Source organism: Liolophura sinensis, chromosome 6 (genome assembly GCF_032854445.1).
Source record: "Liolophura sinensis isolate JHLJ2023 chromosome 6, CUHK_Ljap_v2, whole genome shotgun sequence".
Classification (NCBI taxonomy): domain Eukaryota; kingdom Metazoa; phylum Mollusca; class Polyplacophora; order Chitonida; family Chitonidae; genus Liolophura; species Liolophura sinensis.
Window position 1 is genome coordinate 34,835,199 of NC_088300.1, and position 26,913 is coordinate 34,862,111.

Sequence of the window (26,913 nt, forward strand, 5' to 3'; positions counted from 1 at the left end):
CAAAAAACAATTACCAGTTAAGAAATGATAATTATCTTGAATTTGTAATCTTCAACCATGAGATGTACAATTTAAGTGATCCTCCAGTGAGAGTAGCTAACTAATTTATTTCAGCAACAGAAAACTTTTTTGTTTTGTTTTTTCTGCAACAATAAGACAACACACATAAAAATATAAAATGTAAATATTGGGATGGCTGAATAATCTTTTTTTCTATTGATATATTAACATGTACATATCTGAATGACAATATCAGTAATTTATTCTGGGATCCTTTGAATTTTAAATGATGTGTGCAGATTATGTAGTTTCCACAACATTAAAAAAAAAAATTATGTAAGTAGCAAACAAAACTAAAACAGACGAAATAAACACTTTGCATGCTAAAGCCAAAAGCTTGGCTTAAGACTCCACTAAAATCAACTGGTTGCAAGGACTTGTTCCCAGTCACTGATGGCATATACAATGTAATAACGGTAGTCTAACACCAATGGTGCCGCATCATTACTTTCTATACACAAGCATTTAAAGCCCGACACAACAGTGGGTTTGAGTTTAGTTGAGTCTTACTCTCCCGTGCATGCCAGTTAAGCTTTAGAACAAATCACTCCTGGCATTGGTTGGCTGCTGTAATGGAATCAGTCTTGTTTTCACAGCAAAATGATCAGGAGTGACCAGTGTGGACAGACCCTTGCATAGCCCAGATAATGAAGTCAACAGTAACAACAAAGTCGCTAACTAAGACAGTACCTGTAATATATGAGTTCCTTGATGAGATTCAAAAATTTCCATGGCAACGGCCGTCATGTTCCGCCTCCTCGGTGGTCCACCTAGTGGCAAGAAAATTAAAATCTGTCAGTGAATTCTTCAAACTAGTGGAACTGATCAGAAAAACGAGTTCTTTAGCAATTAGTCTAGGGGCTGAGCGTGTCAGAAGAGAAGGCCTTGTATAGATTTGTGACAAAGGGGCTGGATTTTCACGCGTGGGAACCTCCATAATCTGTGCCTCTTAATACGGAGAGACAAACGTGTCAAGGCGTGTGGAAATGCGTTCCTTGAAAATGAGACAGAAAAAGGAAGAAAGCAAAAAGACAAAAAAGAGCCTAGAGGGTCAAGAATGTGAGATATTTTATCACATTTACAAGCAAACAAGACTAACCGATACATCAAAACACCCCAATATCATTCAGTTCAATTCATCAATCTTGGAGAATCCAAATTGAAAGCCATGTCAGAACAGCTGAATGAATTATCTGCCAGATCAAAAAGACAATAAAATCCTTGTACAACATGAGGGCTTTTGCGCAGGTACCAGTGGCTGACATGAAATATCTTTACTGAATGAAGAGTGGCCCTTAAGACTCAAGACTTCACACAACTCCTAAATGACTGATAACAGCCATTAAACTTTTATCACCTGGCAATGCAAGAGAATAAATATCTCAACAATTTGCATACTTATATACATAAAAATTCCTCCTTTAAACTTGTAATGTGGATTGAGTTAACCATACAGACAACAACACAGTTCAGAGAAGGAAAAAAGAACAGAACTCTCACACCCCCTCCACCTCAAAAATATTCTCTCATTTCAATCAAAAAGCGTGTTTTACCAGAAATTTCACTCAAACAAAGAGATTATTAAATTTTTAACACATGTTTGACTTTATGTAAATCAGGAGCCACATGACTGTATAAATGACAACAATAAGCAGATAAAAACAGGATCCTTGATGACAGAGATGTCATTAGCCTGCCGTTAAGCATGGCAATCAATGAGTACAACTGATGTAAGCAATGCATGATCTGTGGATTGTACAAGACATGGATAGGAGAAAATGGGTTTTTATTTTTGATGAAAAGCCTTAAAAAGACACAACAAAACAGGATCAAAATTTTTTTTCCATGAATTCCATGAAACTGTTTGCCTAGAGCAACTTAACAAATCTAAATCCAGTGGTCACAATTTGCAGATTGATTAATGACATTCATTAGCATCAAATGCAACACCTGTAAAATTATAAAAAACAAATTACATGTATGTACATATATAAGTCTTCATTCTAAATCATCTGGTAGGCGTCATGTGTGTTGAAAGTTTTACACATTCACATGTACATCAGACATCTGCCCTGTGCTGCAGCTAGGTTGCCTCTACAAAACTGGCAGAGCTGTGTCAGCTCTTCTGTTAAACCTAAGTCTTGTGGCACAGCAAGAGGTGCATCAGGTGTGTTCCTCAAATGGACTTCTGCTACACCTCAGTCTTGTGGCACAGCAAGAGAGGTGCATCAGGTGTGTCCCTCAAATGGACTTCTGCTACACCTAAGTTTTGCGACACAGCAAGACAGATGTGTGAGGCGTGGCCCTCAAATGGACTTCTGCCACACCTCAGTCTTGTGGCACAGCAAGAGAGGCGTGTGAGGTGTGGCCCTCAAATGGACTTCTACTACACCTCAGTCGTGTGGTATAGTACAGCAGTATACAAGAGGATCCGATCTCTTCAATATTCTAAAGAATCCTTCGGTGATGTCCGTTCATCTCAGTGGTATTAAGGGATATTAGCATCTGGAAGCAGTTTACCACAGGAAAGTCAGCTGAGAAAGTTAAGTCACACCTGATGCACTCATGATCAGTAAGAAGTAAACTCATCAAACTCAATCACACTGCATGACATATAGGGTCTAAATATTACAGTGCACAAGCAATTCTCTTGGAAAAGTTAATAAATTTTGGGTAAGATAATAGAAGATAATCCGTCAATAAATAATTAAACTGTTTTTGAAATGAAGCATAATTCCCTGAAGCGTGACAAGCAGTTAAGACAACAACAAAAACTGTTCAGTTATTAAAATGCCATAATTTATCTCCTGACAGCTAGGTACATGTACATGTACTTGTACTGTAAACAGGCTACAGGATGCTTACACTTAAGTATACTTCACTTCACACAGTGACTTTATGCATAATCTTAACAAGATCAAGAAAATCATATACAGTGTATTCAAACTTCATTGTGAAATATCCATGTATTCTATTGACTACTCTAATTCTTCAACATTTTCCTTTCATGGCTGATGAACATGTGAAATGGCCCGAATACGGTATTTTGCCTCACAATTTTGACACAGTCTGACAGTATCAAAATATGCTTAAATCAACGGCAGATGAACACGTGCAAAGGTTGATGGCCCAAATACGTTATTTTGGCTGACAATTTTGTCACAGTCTGACAGTATCAAAATATGCTTAAATCAACGGCAGGTGAACATGTGCAAAGGTTGATGGCCCAAATACGGTATGTTGCCTCACAATTTTGACACAGTCTGACAGCATCAAAATATGCTTAAATCAATGGCAGGTGAACATGTGCAAAGGTTGATGGCCCAAATACAGTATTTTGGCTGACAATTTTGTCACAGTCTGACAGTATCAAAATATGCTTAAATCAACGGCAGGTGAACATGTGCAAAGGTTGATGGCCCAAATACGGTATGTTGCCTCACATTTTGACACAGTCTGACAGCATCAAAATATGCTTAAATCAATGGCAGGTGAACATGTGCAAAGGTTGATGGCCCAAATACGGTATGTTGCCTCACAATTTTGACACAGTCTGACAGCATCAAAATATGCTTAAATCAATGGCAGGTGAACATGTGCAAAGGTTGATGGCCCAAATACGGTATTTTGCCTCACAATTTTGACACAGTCTGACAGCATCAAAATATGCTTAAATCAACGGCAGATGAACACGTGCAAAGGTTGATGGCCCAAATACGTTATTTTGGCTGACAATTTTGTCACAGTCTGACAGTATCAAAATATGCTTAAATCAACGGCAGGTGAACATGTGCAAAGGTTGATGGCCCAAATACGGTATTTTGCCTCACAATTTTGACACAGTCTGACAGTATCAAAATATGCTTAAATCAACGGCAGATGAACACGTGCAAAGGTTGATGGCCCAAATACGTTATTTTGGCTGACAATTTTGTCACAGTCTGACAGTATCAAAATATGCTTAAATCAACGGCAGGTGAACATGTGCAAAGGTTGATGGCCCAAATACGGTATGTTGCCTCACAATTTTGACACAGTCTGACAGCATCAAAATATGCTTAAATCAATGGCAGGTGAACATGTGCAAAGGTTGATGGCCCAAATACAGTATTTTGGCTGACAATTTTGTCACAGTCTGACAGTATCAAAATATGCTTAAATCAACGGCAGGTGAACATGTGCAAAGGTTGATGGCCCAAATACGGTATGTTGCCTCACAATTTTGACACAGTCTGACAGCATCAAAATATGCTTAAATCAATGGCAGGTGAACATGTGCAAAGGTTGATGGCCCAAATACGGTATGTTGCCTCACAATTTTGACACAGTCTGACAGCATCAAAATATGCTTAAATCAATGGCAGGTGAACATGTGCAAAGGTTGATGGCCCAAATACGGTATTTTGCCTCACAATTTTGACACAGTCTGACAGCATCAAAATATGCTTAAATCAACGGCAGATGAACACGTGCAAAGGTTGATGGCCCAAATACGTTATTTTGGCTGACAATTTTGTCACAGTCTGACAGTATCAAAATATGCTTAAATCAACGGCAGGTGAACATGTGCAAAGGTTGATGGCCCAAATACGGTATTTTGCCTCACAATTTTGACACAGTCTGACAGCATCAAAATATGCTTAAATCAACGGCAGATGAACATGTGCAAAGGTTGATGGCCCAAATACAGTATTTTGGCTGACAATTTTGACACAGTCTGACAGCATCAAAATATGCTTAAATCAAAGGCAGGTGAACATGTAAAAAGGTTGATGGCCCAAATATGATACTTTGGCTGATAATTTTGTCACAGTCTGACAGTATCAAAAATTTTCACTTCATCGACAACAAAAAGAATCCTGATATTTCAACGATGTAAAAAAAGAGTTTAATAAGTTCATATGATACTGATATTTTACCTTTAATACAGGGCTTTCATCTGTGTAATAAAGAGTTTGGAGGATATTTCACCTTAAGAACTTTCACCAAGCATTGTAATAAAAGTAACATATTTGCTTTATCACCATAGCCTTTCATCACCAGTTTTTCTAAAAAGACAATTTCCAGTCATAAATACATGGCTTTATCAACAACACATTATGTACAAGAAAAGCTCAATAGTAGTATCAATATTTCAAGGAAAGACAGTTTTCAAATATTGCAAATCATACTGTATAAATCAAAACAAAGCTATTAACTTTCAAAGTAATTAGATTCAATTCATTCTATTATAACAGTGCATCTCATGCATCAAACTGATACCTTTAAAATGAGGTGGTTTTAAGCATTTTTATTTTTGGCTGGCTTTAAATGTGCACATTGTTTGCCCTCAGGTAGTGGGTCAGGCAATCTGATCCAAATAAAATTTGTACCGAATTATCAGCATTTGTCTTCAGTCCCTAGCACTGAATTATCATCACCTATGTGCAGACCTTTGTTCCTACCAGCTGAAGTCACTATATACATGAACGCCAAACCACCAAGCACCCAAAAACATCCCAAGACATTACACACTGCACTAACAGTAAGATGTACATGTGAGTTAAAATATTCGACACAGGATTGCTCTTCAAAAATTTAGGTGTACATGCCCTAAAGCATGTACGATTCTACTTACAGCTCACATGTACTGATTGAAATAATGTAATTATGGCCAACAAAAAAAAAGAAAGAAAGTAACAGTAAATACTGCACTTGAAAGAATGAAATGATGAATTGGAAACAAAGCTTCATTCTCATCGTGAACTAGCTACTTTATTTATCAGTGGTGTTTCACACCATTATTCTAAAGAATATTTCTTTTATACGACATCAGCCAATGGGAGGAAACCGGGCAAAGCCTGGGGGGAACCCGGAACCATCTACAGGTTGCTGCAGACCTTCCCATGTACAGCTGCAAAGGAAGCCAACATGAGCTGGACTTGAACTCACAACAACTGCAATGTTAGAATCTATTTCAAGAGCAGCACTGTAGGAATACAAATACGGTGTATACGGTGTATGTAGAAAGTTGAGAAAGGCTTGCTTTTCCTTCTCACTATATATATATATATAGGCACATCTATGTATATATACAATTTTAACAGTTTCACTCAACCTTACTCCATCCATTGATTAATGGCTTTCGACATCAGTTTACATGTACTCTCCAACTATATGTAAGACAATTGAATGCATGTTGTATAATGTAGACATCTTGAACACTTTATTCAAACAAAATAAAATACATATCATAAATATTATTCGAGTTAGATACATTACAAGATATCAGATGACAGATATCCATTTATTATATTACATTACAAGCCTGAAAATTTATGTACCTGGTGCCTGGCATTTTGGAAAGTAACATTTTGGAGAAAGTTGTAAGACCCATATTATCCAATGCTATCTAATTTTAACCTGTGTAACCTTGGTTTGATACTATGTACCCAGGCAATGTGGGTCTTACTTCTTTCTCCAAAGTGTTATTACATCAATATTTTTGCTATTTAAGTTTCACCGGTTAAGATTAGATAACATTGGACAATATGGGTCTTACAACTTTCTCTGAAATGTTACTTTCGAAAATGTCAGGCACCGACATTTTCAGGCTTGTAATGTAATATAATAAATGGATAGCAGTCATCTGATATTTTGAAATGTATCTCACTCGAATAATATTTATGACATATATTTTATTAGTGCACTATTTTTTGTTTTTATATGTAAAGTTTTGTTTGAATATTAAAATAAAATAAAAGATGAATCAAATATCAATGTACCAAGTCATACAATTACACAAGCATGTCACAAATATGTTATTTGTCCTGAAAAAGCCTCCAACTTTTAACTGTTTAAGCACCTTGTAATATCTCCCATGACGCATATTCATCTTAACATCTTCATTTATACACAGGTACTCAAGCAAAATTTCTTTGCTATCATGCTAGATTTGATTTGATTTGGTTAGTGTTTTACGCCGTACTCAAGGATATTTCACCGATAAGACAACCATTAGCATTATGGTGGGAAGGAACCGGGCAGAGCCTGGGGAAAACCCATGACCATCAGCAGGATGCTCACAGGCCTGGACTTGAACTGACAGCAACTGTTAGTGAGAGGTTCCTGGGTCACTGAGCCATGCTGGCATGCTAAACACCCTCAGTCACAGCCCCCCCCCCCCCCTCCCCCTCATTATCATGCTAGAAATAGGTCCACATGTTAGTGTCCTTAATATACTTAAAATTTTGGGAAAGAAAGACTGGACATTTTTCAACACCATATTCTAAAAATCTACTAGTGACCGCGCTGAAGAAAGCATGATGCTGTAAGAGGGAGTCCTATTAAAAGGCTAATAAATTTAACCAATTAAAGTCACTCTACAAAACTGATTATGTACCAGGTGTCATTTGCAATCAAACTGACATGAGTATGAAATGACTATCTGCTTATTCAAGGTTGAACAGTCTGAGAAGTCTCATTCAGGTATGCTTCACGAGATCCATAACTCGGTAGAGCTCTAAGTTTATACCTTTAATTGATTACAATTACAAGATAAAGCTAGAATTAACGAGCTTGTATGAATATTCAAACGATTATCATCATAATGTATACCCTCCAGGCCGAAAATGCTCACTTTTATTTCCCTTTGTCATGGTAAAGAGCTCAAGGCATCCGTGCATATCGCCACAAACATCTGGTATAATAAACACTTGAGACGGCTTTAATCTATTATCTTTGGCAACTGCCTACTGCATTATACGAGAAGGCATCTTAAAATACTTGTAATGCCACTACAGGGGTTATCTCCACAGACTCATCCAAATCTCTCCAAATATCTTGTCGACTTCATTGTTTTTATCAGATTTATTAACTTATTAATGTTCACAGATCTGGGCTAATATTAATACAGCTGAGCTTCTCAGAACGACAACTGAAAATCCGTTAACATAAAGGTAGGCACGACCAAAATGCACTCAAATGGCTGATGACCACCAGCATTTGCATTTCCAAATGATTAACACTTTCATGCATGCTCATTACTACACGTGCATATATTTGATACTTTTTAATACTTGTTTATTACAAAACTTCTTTTTTTGAGTGGCTGAGGAGAAAGGCATTGAAACAAATGTTAAAATTCCCCTCTTCACACTTAAAAACATGCTTACACCAATTTTATAAAGAAACTTCTCTCAATCTTTAAAAAGAGCAAAAGAATTGCCAATTATATCAATTGATGATATCTACAGCACTTATCTACTGCACTAATCTATACCTTAACTCTGGTCTGTAAAAAAGCTCCGTGAGAAACGCTTGAAGACCTTAAACTGATACTTTTTGATGCCGACACTAAGGTTTCATAATAAGAAATTAACGAAAATGACGTTTCAGAAAACACTCTTCATTGGCCCTGTAAGGAGGATGAAGGAATCAACCTGAACCCAGTAAAATGTGTCACTTAAAAAATGTTAAACTATACGTGATGTACAGTAGATACTATATGTGCATGCATTTATATGTGATACTTCTTTGTTTTCAGTGGATAAGAAAAAAATCATAGAAACAAATCTTAAACTTTGTGTTCTTAAACTTAAAATCACACTTATGCTAATTTTATCTTACATCTTCTCAGTCTAAACAACAACATATTAAGAAATCAAAAATTTCCACTTTGTGATATCTACAGCATTTAATCATCATGAAATCTGCAGGTCTTCATCATGTACCTTCATCTTTCTGACAGGAAACAGCAGAAGGTCTGGCAGCAACCTGCAGACAGTTGATGGACCATTCTCAGTTTTCTCCCACCATAACGCTGACTGCCGTCGTATAAGTGAAATAATCTTATGTAAGGTGTTATGTAATCAAATAAATAAATAAAATTACTAGAACTTCCCTGTTCCAACTCACTGCACACTTTCAGTACATGTACGTGAAAATATTCAAACATACAACAACAAACATCAATCAAATGAAGAAAAAAAAAATTATTTCAATATCTGATTTTCTGAATCACTATTTTCAAGTCAAGGTACCGCTTTTCTTAACTCTGATGTAAATGTAAGACTTACATGTGCATACATGTTGGTTAACATTATTCTTGTTTCAAACAAAATGAAACTTTCATTTTACTGACACTAAATGTACAACCCCAAACCGAGACAATGTAAGAAAATACATGTAACTGTTGATATGAAAAAATGAATCCTACATTGCTTCGGGCCACCCGTGGGCAGGGGAAAATGTTAGCACCTGGGTGGGAGTTAGAGGGGTTACAGTTGAGCCAGGTGTAGATTACTGCAGAAATGGGGAGTTTTTAGGGACGAGTGGCTGAGTGCCAGCCCGGGTGTTAGATCGTGGTGATCTGTGAGAGGCCATGACAACAACGGCACTTGTCCTGAGCCACTCTGCTGCGGGAAAAAAAAAACAGTTTTAGATTTCCTTCTAATGGGGATTGTTCTTAAGGAGTGTCACATGTCGAGGTTTAATGTGGTAGAAAACCATCACTTTGTCTCGGGGCGTGATTTGTGTAATTGGTCTAAGGGGCATTAGATCTAGTCAAGTGCACCAATATGGATGTCGCACTCGAGTGTCAGTCATCCGCGACGCAGCAGACATCTCACACCTACATGCATCATGTGCTGATGGATCACATGCGACTGGACACTTAGTTACTTTTCCCCCCATAGAAATATAAAACGCATCTAACTCTTAGATGGCCAGTCTCTGACTCTCAGCTATTTTAACTTCACAAAAATCTACATCTTCTCTAAAAAAAGGTTATTATGTTAATTCAAAAATTAAATAGTTATGCATGAATTTATTCTACTATGATTAACTGTAGTAAATCAAAAATGCCTTCATCAATAAATGAAAAAATCTCTCCTATGCATTTTCACGATAATCATTGTTTCTGCCATGGACCTGTATTTAAAGCAACAAAGCTGTATCTACAAAAAAATATATGAAACAAAGCAATTATTTTTGTCAACTGCTTATGTGCTTGCAAATGTAACCGACAGCTAATTTACTGTTCTGTTTTTGTTCATGTGTATGTAACTTTCTGCCGTTCAGATTCCCTGTCATAAATCAGAATAAATTTGCCACAGGCATCCATCTGGATGGAGCAGTAGATATCAATAAGCTGCTAATCCCAAGATTAAGGAGGACGATACAGCATCTCGACTGAGGAAATGGCCACAGATCACTCCTCCTCTCATAAACACCGTCTCAATGTCGCCCAGAAACCACAATTTTAGCAATTAGAAATAATTAGAGATTTGTTGGAAGCTGGAGTTGGCTGGCCTGATCCCGATGATGAGAACTGTTTGCTGGGATTACCCCGCCCCTGGAATGAACATCAGGGTATTAACCCTTACCCCTCTCTCGTTCACCCCCAACACTGACACCGCTCAAAATAGCCTTAACCAGTAAACCCGCTGAAACTCAATCCTGTACAGCCCACTTCTTCCCACTCAACACAGCCCTTCACATAATGCTGGCACATTTTCTAAAGGTTAATTCTTATTTCTGGTTACCTTTGAAACACGTTTTATTTGGTGGAAAAATAATGTATTTGTACCTCATATTCTCAAAAGAAAGTTCTTTAAAGCTTTAAAAAATTTAATCATTTTCGTAAAAGCCTTAAAATACAGTTTCAGAATGTCAACATGTACATGTATGTTTTAGACCCTTAGAAAAAAAAAAGAAGAAAAAAACCCCTTAAACTACAAACCTGTATTGATGCATGCAAAGGTAAAATCTTACACAAACACAGCTATATATATATATATATATATATATATATATATATATATATATATATGTATACTTCAATTAAATCCTCTAGGGCAGTTTTAAGCCTTTAGAAAAACAAAACCAGATTTTCACTTTGAAAATCCAACCAAATTCATGGCATTATATTAGAACTTAAATAACTGTTACATAAGACTTAAATTAAGCATTTATATTTGAAATGGTCTGCCAAATCTGAATCTTCTTTAAGCGTTTAGTTTAGTTTACATTATTTTACATTAGTTTATCTAAAATCCTTCTCATACAGATTCACCAGAACTCATTTACAGAGATGAAAATAATTATATAATTCAACAGTTTAAAAAGTGCAATGCATAAAATCAAAAATAGCAAAGTAAGCACAAGAAAATGATTTCACAGGAATGACAATAAAAAGAATAGGTTCAGTTTTCATAACTGATATGCAGGATGCGTATTTGAAAGATGACATTTTTACTTCATTTATACTAGGGTTACAATCATTTGTCAGAGATAAAATTCAGACCAGTTTTATAATAATGATCACTATATGAACATGTATACCTTTTCTGGAAACTTCACGTGCTTACACTTTTCTCCACATTCTTTTGGTAATCAATGAAGCTGAGAAAGGCATAAATCTAAACAAAAACTAAAGACTTTTTTTTTTTTAAACTGAAAATGCTTTTCTGTCAGATTTCACCATTTTGAGGATTTACATCAACATTAATAGTCCACTGCTGAATGTTTAAGAGGAAGACATTTCCGGAAAATTGTATTGTTTAACTTAGTGTTTACGAAAACATGCACATGAAGTTAAACAAAACTGCCAAAAGAAAACAAATATTAATTTTAAACTTACAGTTCATTTATGTCACTTATCTTTGAATGGCATGCAAGAAACAAAAACAAAAAACATGGAAAATTTTGAGCACATTTTTTGAGTCATCTAAAGGCCTGCAAATATGAGGTGTGGGTGGCGACTAGATTATTGCCTCTGACAGGTTCTTTGGATGACTGATTGACTGAAAGGTTGGTGTTTAACACCATACTTAAGAACTTTTCACCTCTATGACAGCTGTCAAGTTGGATTGATTGGGGAGAGATTTTTTTTTTTTCTGATTCGTGTTTTACGCCGTACTCAAGAATATTTCACTTATACGACGGCGGCAAGCATTATGGTGGGTGGAAACCGGGCAGAGCCCGGGGGAAACCCACGACCATCCACAGGTGGCTGGCAGACTTTCCCACATACAATTGGGGAAAGAGAAATACCACAAACCTCTGCCAGGCTAAACTCAATCTGACTTACATGCAAAGCTGCTACGTACCATAACCATACCATAGCGAGAGCTATATTTGAACACACTACCTCATTGGTCCATTAATTGAGAAGTCAATTAGTATATAAAATTCACCACCTCACTGTTTCAGGAAAACAATTATGGTGTGGGAGAACACAACAGAAAATCTCTGTGAAAACTATTCAATAAAAGTACGTGAAAGTGGGATGATATCTGCCATGTGCATAATTTGTGTTTACCTTTTATAGATTTATTGGGTGGGGGTCCATCCCTGTGCCATGGGGGGTCTCCGTGACTGGAGAAGTCTCTTAGCTTCAGGTAGCTGATGGACAGCCGGATGATGGAGGCCTTGTCCAGCTGGCTGGTGATGGCAGCCGGAAGGGGAAGTAACTTAGCCAGCTCGTAGAACTCATAGTTTTCCTTTCCACGTCGAGATCGGGCTGCATCTCGTGATTTTTCTTTTCTTAGTTCCAGAATACTGAAAGTAACCAAAGAAACTGATTCATTAAACAATATTTATCATTATATGAGTGAAGTATTGGTCTCAGACATGTTACATATGCTATAAAATTAAACTTCTCCGTTCACCAGGAATTGGCGGGTAAATATACGAAGACCATGACTAAATTACATGAACCTCACATGCATCGTTCTTATTGGAACACCTTTCACAACGAGAAAGCAAACTTGTTTAATTTTAACACAACTTAGTATGATACAATTTCAACAGCAAATCATAAAACATACATGTGAAAAACAAAGAAGGGAATATCAAACACACAACGAATAAATATCTGACTGAAAGAACGTATAAATGATTGAGGTTTAAAGCCACTAGCAATATTTCTGCCATATCTTGGCAGGATTCAAAGTCGATCTGAATGAACGATATTGATGTTAATTCTTATCAAGAATGTTAAGATGTTGACAAGATGTTAATTCTTGTCAAGAATTAACACTTAATTGTTAACATTTCTTCAGGATAGAAATCCAACATTAATTTAATCTCTGACGTGAGTTAATGAACTAATGATCGTTATATTTGCAGCCATCATGCGCATTGACAATTGTCTGTCTAATGTTACACCATCTAGATTTGTGATAGCTTTTCTACTGGCACTTTGTTTCCAAACTTGAAGAGTTGTGGGCAAAATCTCATTGGAGGCCGGAAATGCACTTCCTTCTAAAGATGGATGAAGTTTGTCGGCCATTGCCAGCCAGTGAAAACAGAGTCAGCGTCTGACGACAATGAGACTTCCTGTTTCGCCAAGAATCTATCCTCTCTTGGGAGTTCAACTAAACTAATTCATCATCTGTCGCAAAAAAAAATCTATACCTCTAATCATAAAAGGTAAATTTTCCAGAGACGGCATGGGCACTAAGCGAGTTCCGTCTCTTTAGTGGGAAGCCTGTTGGGTAAATCAACTCCGGCTGAAATGAGAAGCCTATCAGAGTTGTATACACGAGCTCTCCTTCACTGGAGGTATGAATAGTGCATGAAGCCAGCCAGGCTGATAAGGTAGCACAAATCAGCCAGCAATCAAACAGACAAACATTGCCCTTTCTTAACCAAACTCACTGAACGGAATACAAACTACTCAGCATTATGCTTTATCGTTTCAGAAAATGGTTCTTAAATGACGTCTTGAACAAAATTGCCATGATTTTCTTCTGGCCGAGTACAGATCGGATTTCACCCATCTCCTGACAGCTTAACCAGTTTACAGTTATTAAGTCTGAGTGAAAATAAATCATCAGTTGTAGAACTTGTCTGGTCATTGTAATAATTATCAGATGATAAGCAAAACACACGAATTACATTTAAAGGAAACGAAAACATGCAAGGATGCAACATCAAAGAGCTCTCAATCAGCAACTGCTATTTTTAAGGGTATAATTCAAAGTGTGTCAACTTTGTGGCTGCGTAAGTGATAAATAGCAAATCTACAGTGTGGATGATTAAAGATTCAAACCTTGCTCCAGATTTTCAGTCCATTTGTCGACTATCGACGAAGTAAACATAGTTTATACGTTATGGGGGAATAATGGATTAATAATGGGTAATAATAATGGATAATGGAACATCACCCTACCTTCCAAACAAATCTCAAAATAAGATCAACATAATTTTTAGAATCAGGAAATTTTCATTTCATCAGGTTCATGATGTCCAACTTGAGCCATATAGCAGAGAATCAACCATTCTTGCATCAAGATGAGAATCCGGCAAAATTAGAAACTTAGTCATCAAAGAAGGTTTAAAGTCAAATACACATGGAGTGTGTAAGGCTTAAGCCATGTTACACAACTCATTCACTTGTAGATCTGCAAATACATTTTTGGCTATCAGAAAATTGCATTATACTATAATATTAAAACAAATATAAACCAACACTTGATTGAAATTTTCGGAAAACACAATCCAATAAATTTTTGGCTTTTTAGGGGGGGGGGGTGCATAATTTTCCAAGAGACTTCTTGGAAAGAGATGTTTTTCCACGGCATTGAACTATTATAAAATATATAGTGACTTTTATTTCTCAGGAATTTCAGAAAGTTTAAAGGGCTAAGTGTCTTCAGTAAGTCCCAAACATATCTTATTCACAGATGTAAGCTAAATATGCATTAAGATTATTTTTTTTCTAAAGCTTTCCAATCCATGCAACAAAAATCCAACAAATTTTTTATAGTTTTTGAATGTGATATGTGATGGTGGATAGAACTTTTACAAACTCATGCAGGGTTTTACACAGCATGTTTATAACAGCATTATGAAGACATTCATTAACGCCTTGCCATGATGCTAACAGAATAACAATATTCATATATGACAACGGACATAATTAAATAAACGTTATGAAGAATGAGAAAATAAAGGTTTTTGCCTTACCCAAGTAACTGTAGGACAACAACCTTTTTAATACATGTTTATGATATATTTAATCTCAAGCCTATAATACGTAAATCAAGGCTAAGTTGTTGACAACAAATCTAATGACTGACGTCAGTTGTAATAACTGCCAATTATTGGTAAATAATGACCTCTTTTCTTGCCCCCCAGTGTAAACACGATCTACTGAAAGATTCTACTCTGTTAAAAGCTCCACCTCAACAGTAGGTATTATGTATATATTAATACCACGGCTACATGTGGCTCATCTTCTGCAGGCGCACAATTCCTTACTGACACACCCACCAATGACTAATACAATTTCACGGAGGAAACTCCCACCCACAAAATTCAATTAGATGTGACTTAATTAACAGCTGATAATTTACATTCAATTATTACTCCCGGGAGTTAACAACTTCTAAAGAATCTTTATGAAGATTCAGCTAAGTTTATAAAACCTTAACTTATATGGGCCCAGTTATAATTTTTCCATGATGTTCAACATCACAGAAACTGTTCTCGCACAAAAAATGCTTCAATCTTAAAACTACCATTAATTCTTGAAAAGAAAACGAAATAAACTCCAACCATCCAATCCAGAAAAAGAAAACACAGTTCTTAGATAATGATGTCATCCGGTAATGATTTTCATTTTTCTCGAAAAATAACTTGCAAGTTTATGAACATAGATTTTTTACTACTTTATTATTCTTTTAATTTATGTGTTATTCAAATAACTTTAAAAATCCACAAGTAGACTGTACATTTCATATATGTTTTAAAGGGGCTCAAGCGTCCCAAATAGTTTCTCCATTTACCTGTAAATACCCTAAATAGAGTACAATATACCCGGAACACGCAATATATGCACCCTTAAAAATCCTATGGAACCAAGAACAAAGATTAGTACAGAAGAAAACCTCGGAATAGTTAGCGTATACGGTGTAACGTCCAACACACTGCAAAGATTTTGAGTCAACATGCGATCTTACTTGATTAATATGTCATCGGTCTTATTTTATCCACACCAATAAAATGCTGACGTTTTGTTCGCTTGCCTTCCAAAGGATTTATTTATTTATTTATTTGATTGGTGTTTTATGCCGTACTCAAGAATATTTCACTTCTACGACGGCGGCCAGCATTATGGTGGGAGGAAACTGGGCAGAGCCCGGGGGCCTTCTATAAGAAAAATAGTGTTTTATAAACCCTGTTAATCCAAATGGAAGGATACTTGTAAGATAGATTATATTTAACTTAATTTTAAAATAATTTTAGACATTTAGATAATAACATACATATATCATTAAAGTTAAAGAATTACAATTGCATATATATATATATATATATATTTATATATATATATAATGTGTATGGTAGCTATGTAACTTTGTTTTATTTCTGAACATAAGATCTAAGATATTGAAACTGTTCTCGCACAAAAAATGCTTCAATCTTAAAACTACCATTAATTCTTGAAAAGAAAACGAAATAAACTCCAACCATCCAATCCAGAAAAAGAAAACACAGTTCTTAGATAATGATGTCATCCGGTAATGATTTTCATTTTTCTCGAAAAATAACTTGCAAGTTTATGAACATAGATTTTTTACTACTTTATTATTCTTTTAATTTATGTGTTATTCAAATAACTTTAAAAATCCACAAGTAGACTGTACATTTCATATATGTTTTAAAGGGGCTCAAGCGTCCCAAATAGTTTCTCCATTTACCTGTAAATACCCTAAATAGAGTACAATATACCCGGAACACGCAATATATGCACCCTTAAAAATCCTATGGAACCAAGAACAAAGATTAGTACAGAAGAAAACCTCGGAATAGTTAGCGTATACGGTGTAACGTCCAACACACTGCAAAGATTTTGAGTCAACATGCGATCTTACTTGATTAATATGTCATCGGTCTTATTTTATCCACACCAATAAAATGCTGACGTTTTGTTCGCTTGCCTTCCAAAGGATTTATTTATTTATTTATTTGATTGGTGTTTTATGCCGTACTCAAGAATATTTCACTTCTACGACGGCGGCCAGCATTATGGTGGGAGGAAACTGGGCAGAGCCCGGGGGCCTTCTATAAGAAAAATAGTGTTTTATAAACCCTGTTAATCCAAATGGAAGGATACTTGTAAGATAGATTATATTTAACTTAATTTTAAAATAATTTTAGACATTTAGATAATAACATACATATATCATTAAAGTTAAAGAATTACAATTGCATATATATATATATATATATATATATATATATATATATATAATGTGTATGGTAGCTATGTAACTTTGTTTTATTTCTGAACATAAGATCTAAGATATTGAAGTGGACTGTTAACACTAAATGTGGGTTTTCCCAGGGCTCTGCCCAGTTTCCTCCCACCACAATGATGGCCACGGTCATATAAGTGAACTATTTTTCAATAAATAAATCACTAACACCGAATGAATATTCAAATTCAATTAAAGTTAATTATATTACTTTCTTTACATAAAAATCTTGCTAATGACCCATAACATCTAGAACATATCCAAATACATTATAGTGGATTTCCTGAGAACATCAAACGTTTATCCCAATTAAAATAAATTTATTTACATTATTCCCTTCACACAAAAGTCCTGCTGGTGAGCCACAACATTCAACACAGAGGTCAAGAGGATATCCAAATATATCGTAGTGGATTGCCTGAGAACATCAAATGTTTATCCAAATTAAAATAAATTTAATTATATTATTTCCTTCAATATGAAAATCTTGCTTACAAAATGATCATAAACATCTGATGTGTACATCTAGAACATATTAAAAAGTATTATCATTAATTTACTGAGGACTATCATTAACACTTAACCGATAATTAAGTCTTTGCTATTTAAATTATTCAAATTTCTTAACCAGGCAAAAAAAAAAACATTTTAACTGCTGCATAGTGCGGTGACCAGACACAGAAAATTTGGTGAAATAAGATTCAGAGATGAAGGCGTCTGACATAGGTAAGGGACCTACCAGGAATGCTGAAAACGCGAATCCACCGGGGAGTGACAAGCCATAAACATGGGGAACATGGTGACACTAAAAGCTGTGCGCACCGCGGCGTTTGGGAGTAGGCGCTGGTCCAGTGTTCCTCCAGTGGTCACGCCAGGACCAGCCACTGTCCCCGCGTGCAAGCTGCCCTTGTCTAATCACTGGTCGACCGTCCCCCTCAGATCTGATCAACTGATGTACGTTTATACAGGAACCAGAACAAAACTGATTGTGACGCTAACCCGCAGGAGGCTTAGGGCTTGGTGAGAAGCTCCTGCGACACAAGCAGCCGGCCTCTCCGTGGCCCTAGTTTATACCTTACAGATGCAACACAAGGGGATAGCCTCTAATTATCAGACCAGCCTTAGCGGAACTAGAAGGTGTCCCTTAATCAAAGGAGGGGACGGCCTAATGCAATTTCAACCTTCCCACCTCAGCCCCCAATCTCCTGTCACAGCTTAATCAAGGCTCCAGCGACTTGGCCAGATAATTCTATTAAATTTTGTCCCATATCTAACTATATTTTACTCCATTAATGGAAGGAAAAAAAGACACTTGTCCCTAATGCCCAATATTGCCTCGCTGATTGAATTAACCAGTTTCCAAACAAGCCGGTAATTTATTTTTGCTTTCTCGCCATAATAGAATAATTTGATTATGTAGATAGTTTGTGTAGGGATAAGGCAATTGTCAAGACAATGAGTAGAAATGAAGGGGGATTTAGTCTAGCGCCACTTGGAAGATTCCCTCTTGTTATCTCTGATCAGGCCTTTTCACTGTCTTCATCGGTTAACTTATGACAACCCTACTTTCTGCCCCTTAAACTGTTATGACAATCTGCAAATGAGTTGGGACAGAGGAAATTAAAATACACCGGGCCTCTAAACTGCCGTGGCACGACAGCCCTGTCCGGGTCACATACAGCAATTTGTGGCCACTTCATCCCTAACAATTGGCTCGATCTCGCCACTTCACACTTTTCGCTTCATGCTCCTGTTTAAGGCATAAAGGCAGATTTGTAAAAAAAGCTGTAGAGTTGAGTCTCCAGAGGGTTGAATCAAGAATCAAGTGGCATCAGTGCATCAATATCAACCCGCTGAGCAGATCATTCTAACACCCTAAGGTATTATCTCCCTTGTGGGTGCACCATCCTTACAAAAACATCTTTTTTTTTTTTATCAATTTTTGACTTTGCGGGGGAAGAGGGGGGGGGGGGATTTCAAACAAAAGCTCTGAAAACAATATTAAAAAACTTTAGATTACGAATAAGGACTTTTCAGAGTCCACATGTACTGAGCTTTGGTATGCTTCCCAGACACATTAGCTTGCCTTTTCATAAATTTTGTTTTTTACACTTTTACCTGAAATAAACAACGTTAACATTATAATCATAGTTACATTATACAGAATTTTTGGCAATCTCGGCAATAGAGCTACTTTTAAAGATAATGTTCAGCTCTAAACACATAAATGTACATTTACACAATCATAACAATTCATAAGGCGATAAATGAAGTTTATTTCATCATTTACAGTGCTGGCATCCTCACCAAATCTGTACATTTGTATTCAAAAAATAGATCACATTTGGTAACCGAGTTATACAACTGCTTGTATTTATATATAAATATGTCAGTATGCTTTCTGCAAGCATTGTATTAAATGATAATTAATGTGTTTTTGAGAAATTTTTACATCACAGAAAACACATACATCTCCCTAAATCAGGGTGTTTTGAGTGCAATAAAAACCACACAGTGCATTCGGCAAGATTGCAACACTATTCCTGTATTGATTACCTTCATGTGGAATTTTGTTATTCTTCACTAAATTGTATGACCTTTCAACTTGACAGTTGTTAGTTTATGAAGTCAATTTTCACATGACTTTCTTTTTTCTCTCTGTTATACATGTACCTACCCTATAAATACTCCTTATAAAGCTGCAGCTCGCAATGCTTTAAGCGAGGAGTGACTCAATCAGCATGGAGAGACGTTGTGTACACGTATTTGTGGTATGTGGGGTACAGCTGTAGTTCTTACCACACAGGTATCAACAAATGGTTCTAATTTACACGGAAAGCTACGACTAGAGTTTCCCTCCCTACAATGGCCCCTTCTCTCTATACTAATGTCTATGCCGGTGTAAAATGTCATGGTGAACTGTCAAGAATTTATACCAGTCTCGGCACCCCATATATTCACCACTTTCTCCTGGAGTTGTCGAGTCAGCTCCCACGCAGAAAACAAAAGTAGCCCTTTCGTACCCTAAGCAAACGAAAGATTCCAGTCCGTGCACAGAACAGAATGTTCCTGAATTTTGGCTATCTGTACTTAATTTCCATCTAACACAATGTTTAAAAACCATATACCCCTTTATAAAGTAGAAGAGTTTGTGTGTACTTAAATTTGGAGCTGTCACCCATCATCTTTTTGTCAGCTGTAAAGCTGATTTAACCAGATAGAGACTTCCATGTATAACCAGTAATTAGGTCATGATAAATGCAAGAAGCTTACCATTTCTTTTTCATCCTTTATAATAAATCGTGAAAAGTGCTAAAAGATACCTGAATAAAAAAATACACTGTAAACCTGTTAACCTCCAAAAGTGTAATTGGTTGACTTATAAGATGTATATTTTCAGATTTCCTGGACATTGTGTCTATATATATATATAGATTTATAATTAATAATTTCATAAATTCTATATATGGCCCATGTGAATGTAGTACTAAGTAAGCTTAATTCATACTAGCAGGGCCGCTCCTTTACAATTTATACTTACTACATGTAGGCCTATATGCACACACACTTTCATCATTTTTCAATTAAAAATTATATTTATTTATTTATAGCATTATGGTGGGAGGAAACCAGGCAGAGCCCGGGGAAAACCCACGACCATCTGCAGGTTGCTGACAGACCTTCCCACTTACGGCCGGAGAGGAAGCCAGCATGAAATTCAAAATTATACAATCAAACCATGATTAATAGATTGATTTGACTATTAAATGACACATATTTGAAAGTTCCTTCATCCGCTAAAAAATACACAAAGGTATCATATGTATGGAACAGAAGAAAGGAAACTGTTATTTCTAAAATGTTAACACTGTAAGTTAATTATCATTAACATGACTACAAATTTATAAATGCCATCTGGAAATTAACTGTAACAACTAGCAGATGGGCATCAGGTCACTACATCTGTATTAAGAGTGTTTATTTGTCATAAATTTCAAACTTTTAGATGACAAAAGTTGCACAAGAAGACAATCTACTTGATTAAAGTGTATAAAAGACACATAAAACTGCCAAGACTTGGTTTCTGTTTCATAAATGAGGGAGGAACAAGCCAATAATCAGGTATCAATATGCGGTGCTAAGCCCCACAGTGATCTGTGCCACAACGCTACAGCTATCACAGCCATGATTAACATAATCCCTAGGATCGGTTTTTACAGCGCGTTTTACTTCTGGGGACTAGGCCGGCGCTCACGGAATGGCAGGGGAAGATATCCCAGCAAAATCCCATGCCATCCCCAACCAGAAGTTTCCGTCACAGAAACAATGTTGCTGAAAATCCTACAACTACAGCACTGGTTTTGAGAACAGTGTCATAGTGTTGATGATTAATGAAGTTGGGACAGTGCACCATGGCGTCATCAGCTACAGAACACACGGGCACGGATGGATGGACTATCATCAAAAATCCCCCTGTTAGCCCTTGCGACGTCTGGCCGGCCGGGGCCAAACCCTGCCACCAGGGGGAGACTGGCCCGTGGCTGTCATAATACAATCAAACCTGGCTTATTGAATCACTTGAGTGCATCAGCCAGCATTAGTATTTTCATTGCTAGGCTCTCTGGTAACAAATTTCCTTGGGTATCTAGAGAAAGCTGGGGCTTGAGAATTCAATCAGTAGGGGCTCAGGCCAACACAAGCACATTTTTTGCATAATTACTCCAAGGGGACATGACCTCCCGCTCCAGCGTCTTTTGGAACACAATTGATGAATAATTGGGGGGGCAAAGTCTATCCATCATCCCCAGTGAAGCACTGACTACTTCAGCTGAAAGGTGTTCACTCCAGTCCGCAGACTCGCTAAAGATGTGCCACCAGTGACACCCTGATACCCACAATTCACAGCCTCACCCCTGCAGCTTATGACAACCCACCCAGCCAGCTCGTGTATTGTCACCAATGATATGGATATATTCATGGTTCATTGATCAGCAACTGCCATTTGCCTCTCACAAAACTTTGGCAAAACTCTTCCCCCAGATAGTCCTTCTAGATGTCCAACTGACACTCTTCATTACAGCGTCTGGCCATCGCATTAGTCACATTATCGCATCTGATTTACTAGAACTCTTTCCCTAAACAGTCTGGAAGATACACTGGATGTAGTTTCATTATAAACATTGTGGTCATTGTCTACAGACTAACCGCTACTTCCCTGTACCTCTGTCACACCACATCACACCAGGCTTAAGGCCCATCTCCACCTGCCTGTGGCAGTCTGGTGGGGTTGCACTAGAATCTGCTACCCTAACATACCCTATTATGAAGGAAAATGAAGAGCTATCAGAGCTGAATGGGATAGGTTAACAAGGTCTTGCCCCCACTTGGCCAGTCTCCTGTCAGAGATGACCTCTACACATGTCAGCCTGCTCGCATGTGCTCCAGTGTCACCGGGTTTGTCAACCCCACAATGTCAGCCATCCATCAACCTGCTCATCAATGTCCCCTCTCCTAACATACAGGCCTCACAAGTCCCTTCTTTCTTTACCACTTATTTCAGTGTCATGACAAAACTTTTACAAATATTTCCTTGTAGCTGCGACAGCCATAAGAAAGATTCAAAATTATGACTGATGTGAAATGAATAAATTAACATATTTTAGGTGTAAAACTAATCAAAAAACGTTCACATGAATTTGATCGCAAATGTTAATTCACGCATTTTTAACATCATCAAAAAACTGAAGACACAAGCTCATAGTGACACCTTGTTACTTAGATCTGCTGTCCTTTGATTGACTTTCACACTTTACATCACCTTTGGATGTTTTTGTTTTGTTTATTGATAATGCTAAAAAGACATACAAAGTTCAAATACTCTATTTCACCTACAGTTTAGCATATTTCAAAGATCACATTTCACTTCATTCTGTGTCATTCATTCACTTTATAACGCAACTTCAGATTTTTGGTAAACTTTGATTGATTTCTTTGTGTTGCCATCAAAAGTGTTATTTTAAGACCTCTATGCACTCCTGAAATTGCATTTTGACAGGTCAAACTTTTATACGAAATACAGTAGTTTTCTTGATTGTCACAACAAGGTGGCTGTCAACATTTACAATGTTACATCTTAACTAAGGAGTCCTCCACAGGATGAGGTAACATTTGTGTCTGTCTGTCTGTTCATCTATCACAGCTGTCAGAAAACAAATCACTATCTCTACCATTAACTGAACCCCATTCTCTTATCTACACAAGCTCAGATCTCCCCAACCCACCAGAGACTTGCCCAGATAACGCAATGCCACAAAATGATCCCACAGAAAAAAAAATTAACCCAATTTCCTTCGTCTGATTTAAATGTTTTTCAGAGATAGGCCTCTTCGGCCTAGCTTCTTCGGTCAACCTTACAGAAATTTTCTTCGCAGGTGTTCAAATCAAACTGTCGGACTCAGCTGACAGCACCCCCTACTGATCTGGCACCACATTCGACCCTGCGCAAAGCATGCACTTTCTTCCTTCACAAGGCCACAAACAATTAAAGCACAGCCAGTTCCCAGTTCAGAACTGTCTGAAATCCCAGAAGCTTGTCCAACACAGCCAACAGCATTAGGATCCTGGCTAATCAGAGTAAAGCCTTAATGGCTAAGAGACATCAATGGCAGAGGCACATGAGAAAGAGAGTCCAGGATAAAAACACAGAATCTGCATTATAAGTTGTTTTAATTGCCACATAGAAAGTTACATTTCAGTAAAGGTACATGAAGATATATAATAATAAGAAGAACATTTTTGTTTATCAAAGGTAACCCAGTCAATCTGAAAAGAAACTGTACCACCCCACGGACTTCACACACACGAAGCAAGATATAAAACACAAAATACATTCAGTACTTCGGTGTCAGCAAATATACAGCAAATGAAACACAACACTAAAAGTTTTTTAAGTTTGGAAAATGAAAAAAAAAGGACAAAAAATTAACGGTACTGTATCCACCACCAGAGGGTGAAACAGGGTAGTGATGGATGGCCCATTACCAACCCTTTCCTGGCCCAACTGTTAGTTAGGACGCCCTACTGACATGGACAACGCAGATACCCAGCGGGTTGGAGATCGTCATGACACTGTAGTTCAATATCTTCTGTCATATACAGTAAATATAACCTTATGTAAATAGATGTACATGTTTCAAAATAAATGAAATGTTCAATTTTAAACTAACCACTGGCTAAGGAGCTTTCAAATATAAATGAAAGAGATCTATTTCCTTTTCAAAAGTATGTACATTTATAACAACTTAAAATTGTTAAAAAAAAAAAAATAAGTATTTTTTTGTTTTACTTCTCAATCACAAAACGAAGATGTTGTAACAGTACACCAGCAGATTCTGTGGGAAGAAAGAGTGGTGTGCCCTTCTCCTGTCCTCCGTCCATTTAGAAGGAGATTTCCCCAAAGCTGCCTGTATCTGAATGTGATAACCCAGGCTTTCAATCAGCCACCCGCACCCAAACTCCAAATCGCTCTCTTTCACTAGACCTTTAAATTAGCTGAAATCAAATTAATTTGCCAATTTGGGTAGATTTGAGAATGCTTGCGGCTCGCGAGTTTTCCCAGCATTCTGACAATGCAGTAAAGATGAAGAGAAGCACAGCACAAAGGACACAGCTGGTAGTCGTGACATATAAATCTTACGCCAGACTGTGTCTTAACTGACAGGTGGTGGGAGACACCCTGGGAAACGCCCTCTAAATTTGTCTACATGCATTTTACAACATTTGGCGACTATATACTCCTGTATCTACATGTACGCACGTTCTCGAAAAGCAGAAGTGTGTTTGCAATTAGGTTGTTGCATGCATGTAATACATCACCTAAATAAAATGTTTTTGATAAATTCATTTTTTTGGTCTGACACAGCTAGCTATTCTGGCAGAAAACCGACATGCTCAAACTCACACTCAAGAACAAGTTTCTAATGATCAATGAGTTAAATCAACGTTCGCCTTTAGAGCTAGTTAAGCAGGGTCCAGCAAAACAAGGTTGCGACCAGTCTGTGGAACCATCTTTCAGCTGGCTCACCAGCATTCATTTCAATTTGGACAGCCAGCAGAGCAAGGTCCATCACAGTTTCATTATGAGCTTTTGGTGAAATCATCTTTGAGTAACATGTAGCTTACAAATGTGCATTTGGACAGTCATTTGCAAAAGATCCAATACAATGATGATGCTCTAACATATGTTCTGTTCAATCCCAATGTTGTCAAATTTAATACTCATTCCAATAATCTTAACTTTTTAAGATTCAAAACAAACAAGGGGCACAGCCATGCATATTCTAGAAGCCAAGAAAAAAAAAAATTTGTTAGAAAGCAGTTCTAAGACACCCTGCTACATAAATTTACAGTTACACAAAAGCAGTTTATTACTGCACAATTATGTGTCCATTTATTTCCTTTATTTATTGAGCGCTACCTATTTATTACAAATAGACTGGATCCTAATGCAATAGGGTAATGTCCAGTTCTAGAGAATAATATGTGTTTATTCATTGACAGTGGATAATGTGAGACAAGCCATGCTGCCGGGGAATTAAATAAGCCCTCCGCTGAAGGACAGTTACCCCCTATCATTGTGATAATTGTTAATTTTTGGCGGCCTAACTAAATGATCAATAGTTAACAATGAGTCTGAAGTGACAGGTTATTAGGATGTGATAAACAGTTTATTGACTGTGGCTGCCTGTGGGGGGTCAGCAAGGCTGAGGCTGGGGAGCAGAGACTGGGATTCCACGCTGACGCTCCCGCGTGATGAACAGCAATATAACGTGTTTACAGTCAAATTAACCAGCCTTCCTGTCACAGGGGGTATAAGCTGGACGGAGCTCACTTACAAAACACTGACGAAGAACATTCCATCGAGGCAAATGCCATTTTAAATTGCATTTTCTGTGACATAAATTGCCAAAGATGGATTCTCTCCTCACCATTTCCATTTAGAGGCTTTTGACAAAAACCTTCACTCCAAAATCCGAGAAGTGGCTGTTTTCTAGAAATAAATGCGAGGAAGTCATTTAGATTGTTTCAACAACACTACTGGGTTAAGATCGTTGGAGCCTGAAGTGTCCCCTACAAATATCCAATAACAGACTGGCAAAAACAAGGAGCCACATTCAAGATTAATGTGCCCATTCTGGGTTAAAGCTATGTAAAAACCCATAAATAAGAAATCTTTGAAAACAAAGACGAGTAACAGAAACGTTTTTACCAATGTGACAAGAAAAAATACAGAATTGTCCATATCAATGAGGACATGACGAAACAAAATTATCTACATAAATGGGAACAACAACAACAACAAAAAAAAAGAATTGTCTATATCAATGGGAACAATTAAATGTTAATAACAAGCAAGAAGATAGTCTACACAAACAGGAACAAGGATGAGTATCAGAACAGTTCATATCCCTGGGTAAAAACAGATTTATAAGGAACATGCTATGTGTTATTCTCTGTCTTATTGCACAGGTATTCAGCCAACAGTCCACAGGATACAGGTAACAGGTCCTGTGAAGTGAACAAAAGTATAGGATACAAACAACTCCAG

The 26,913-nt window shown here is 37.0% G+C and overlaps 1 protein-coding gene across 1 annotated transcript in view; it reads right to left on the bottom strand.

The window, feature by feature from the left end:
* The window catches only part of LOC135466666 (protein trachealess-like), a 60,408-nt gene that overhangs the window by 24,007 nt on the left and 9,488 nt on the right, over nucleotides 1–26,913 (bottom strand). Inside the window, exons 3-4 of the mRNA XM_064744291.1 lie at nucleotides 12,362–12,600; nucleotides 751–830 (exon numbers count right to left, since the gene is read on the bottom strand). Coding sequence (XP_064600361.1) covers nucleotides 751–830; nucleotides 12,362–12,600 — 319 coding nt within the window. The remainder of the gene's footprint in view (nucleotides 1–750; nucleotides 831–12,361; nucleotides 12,601–26,913) is intronic.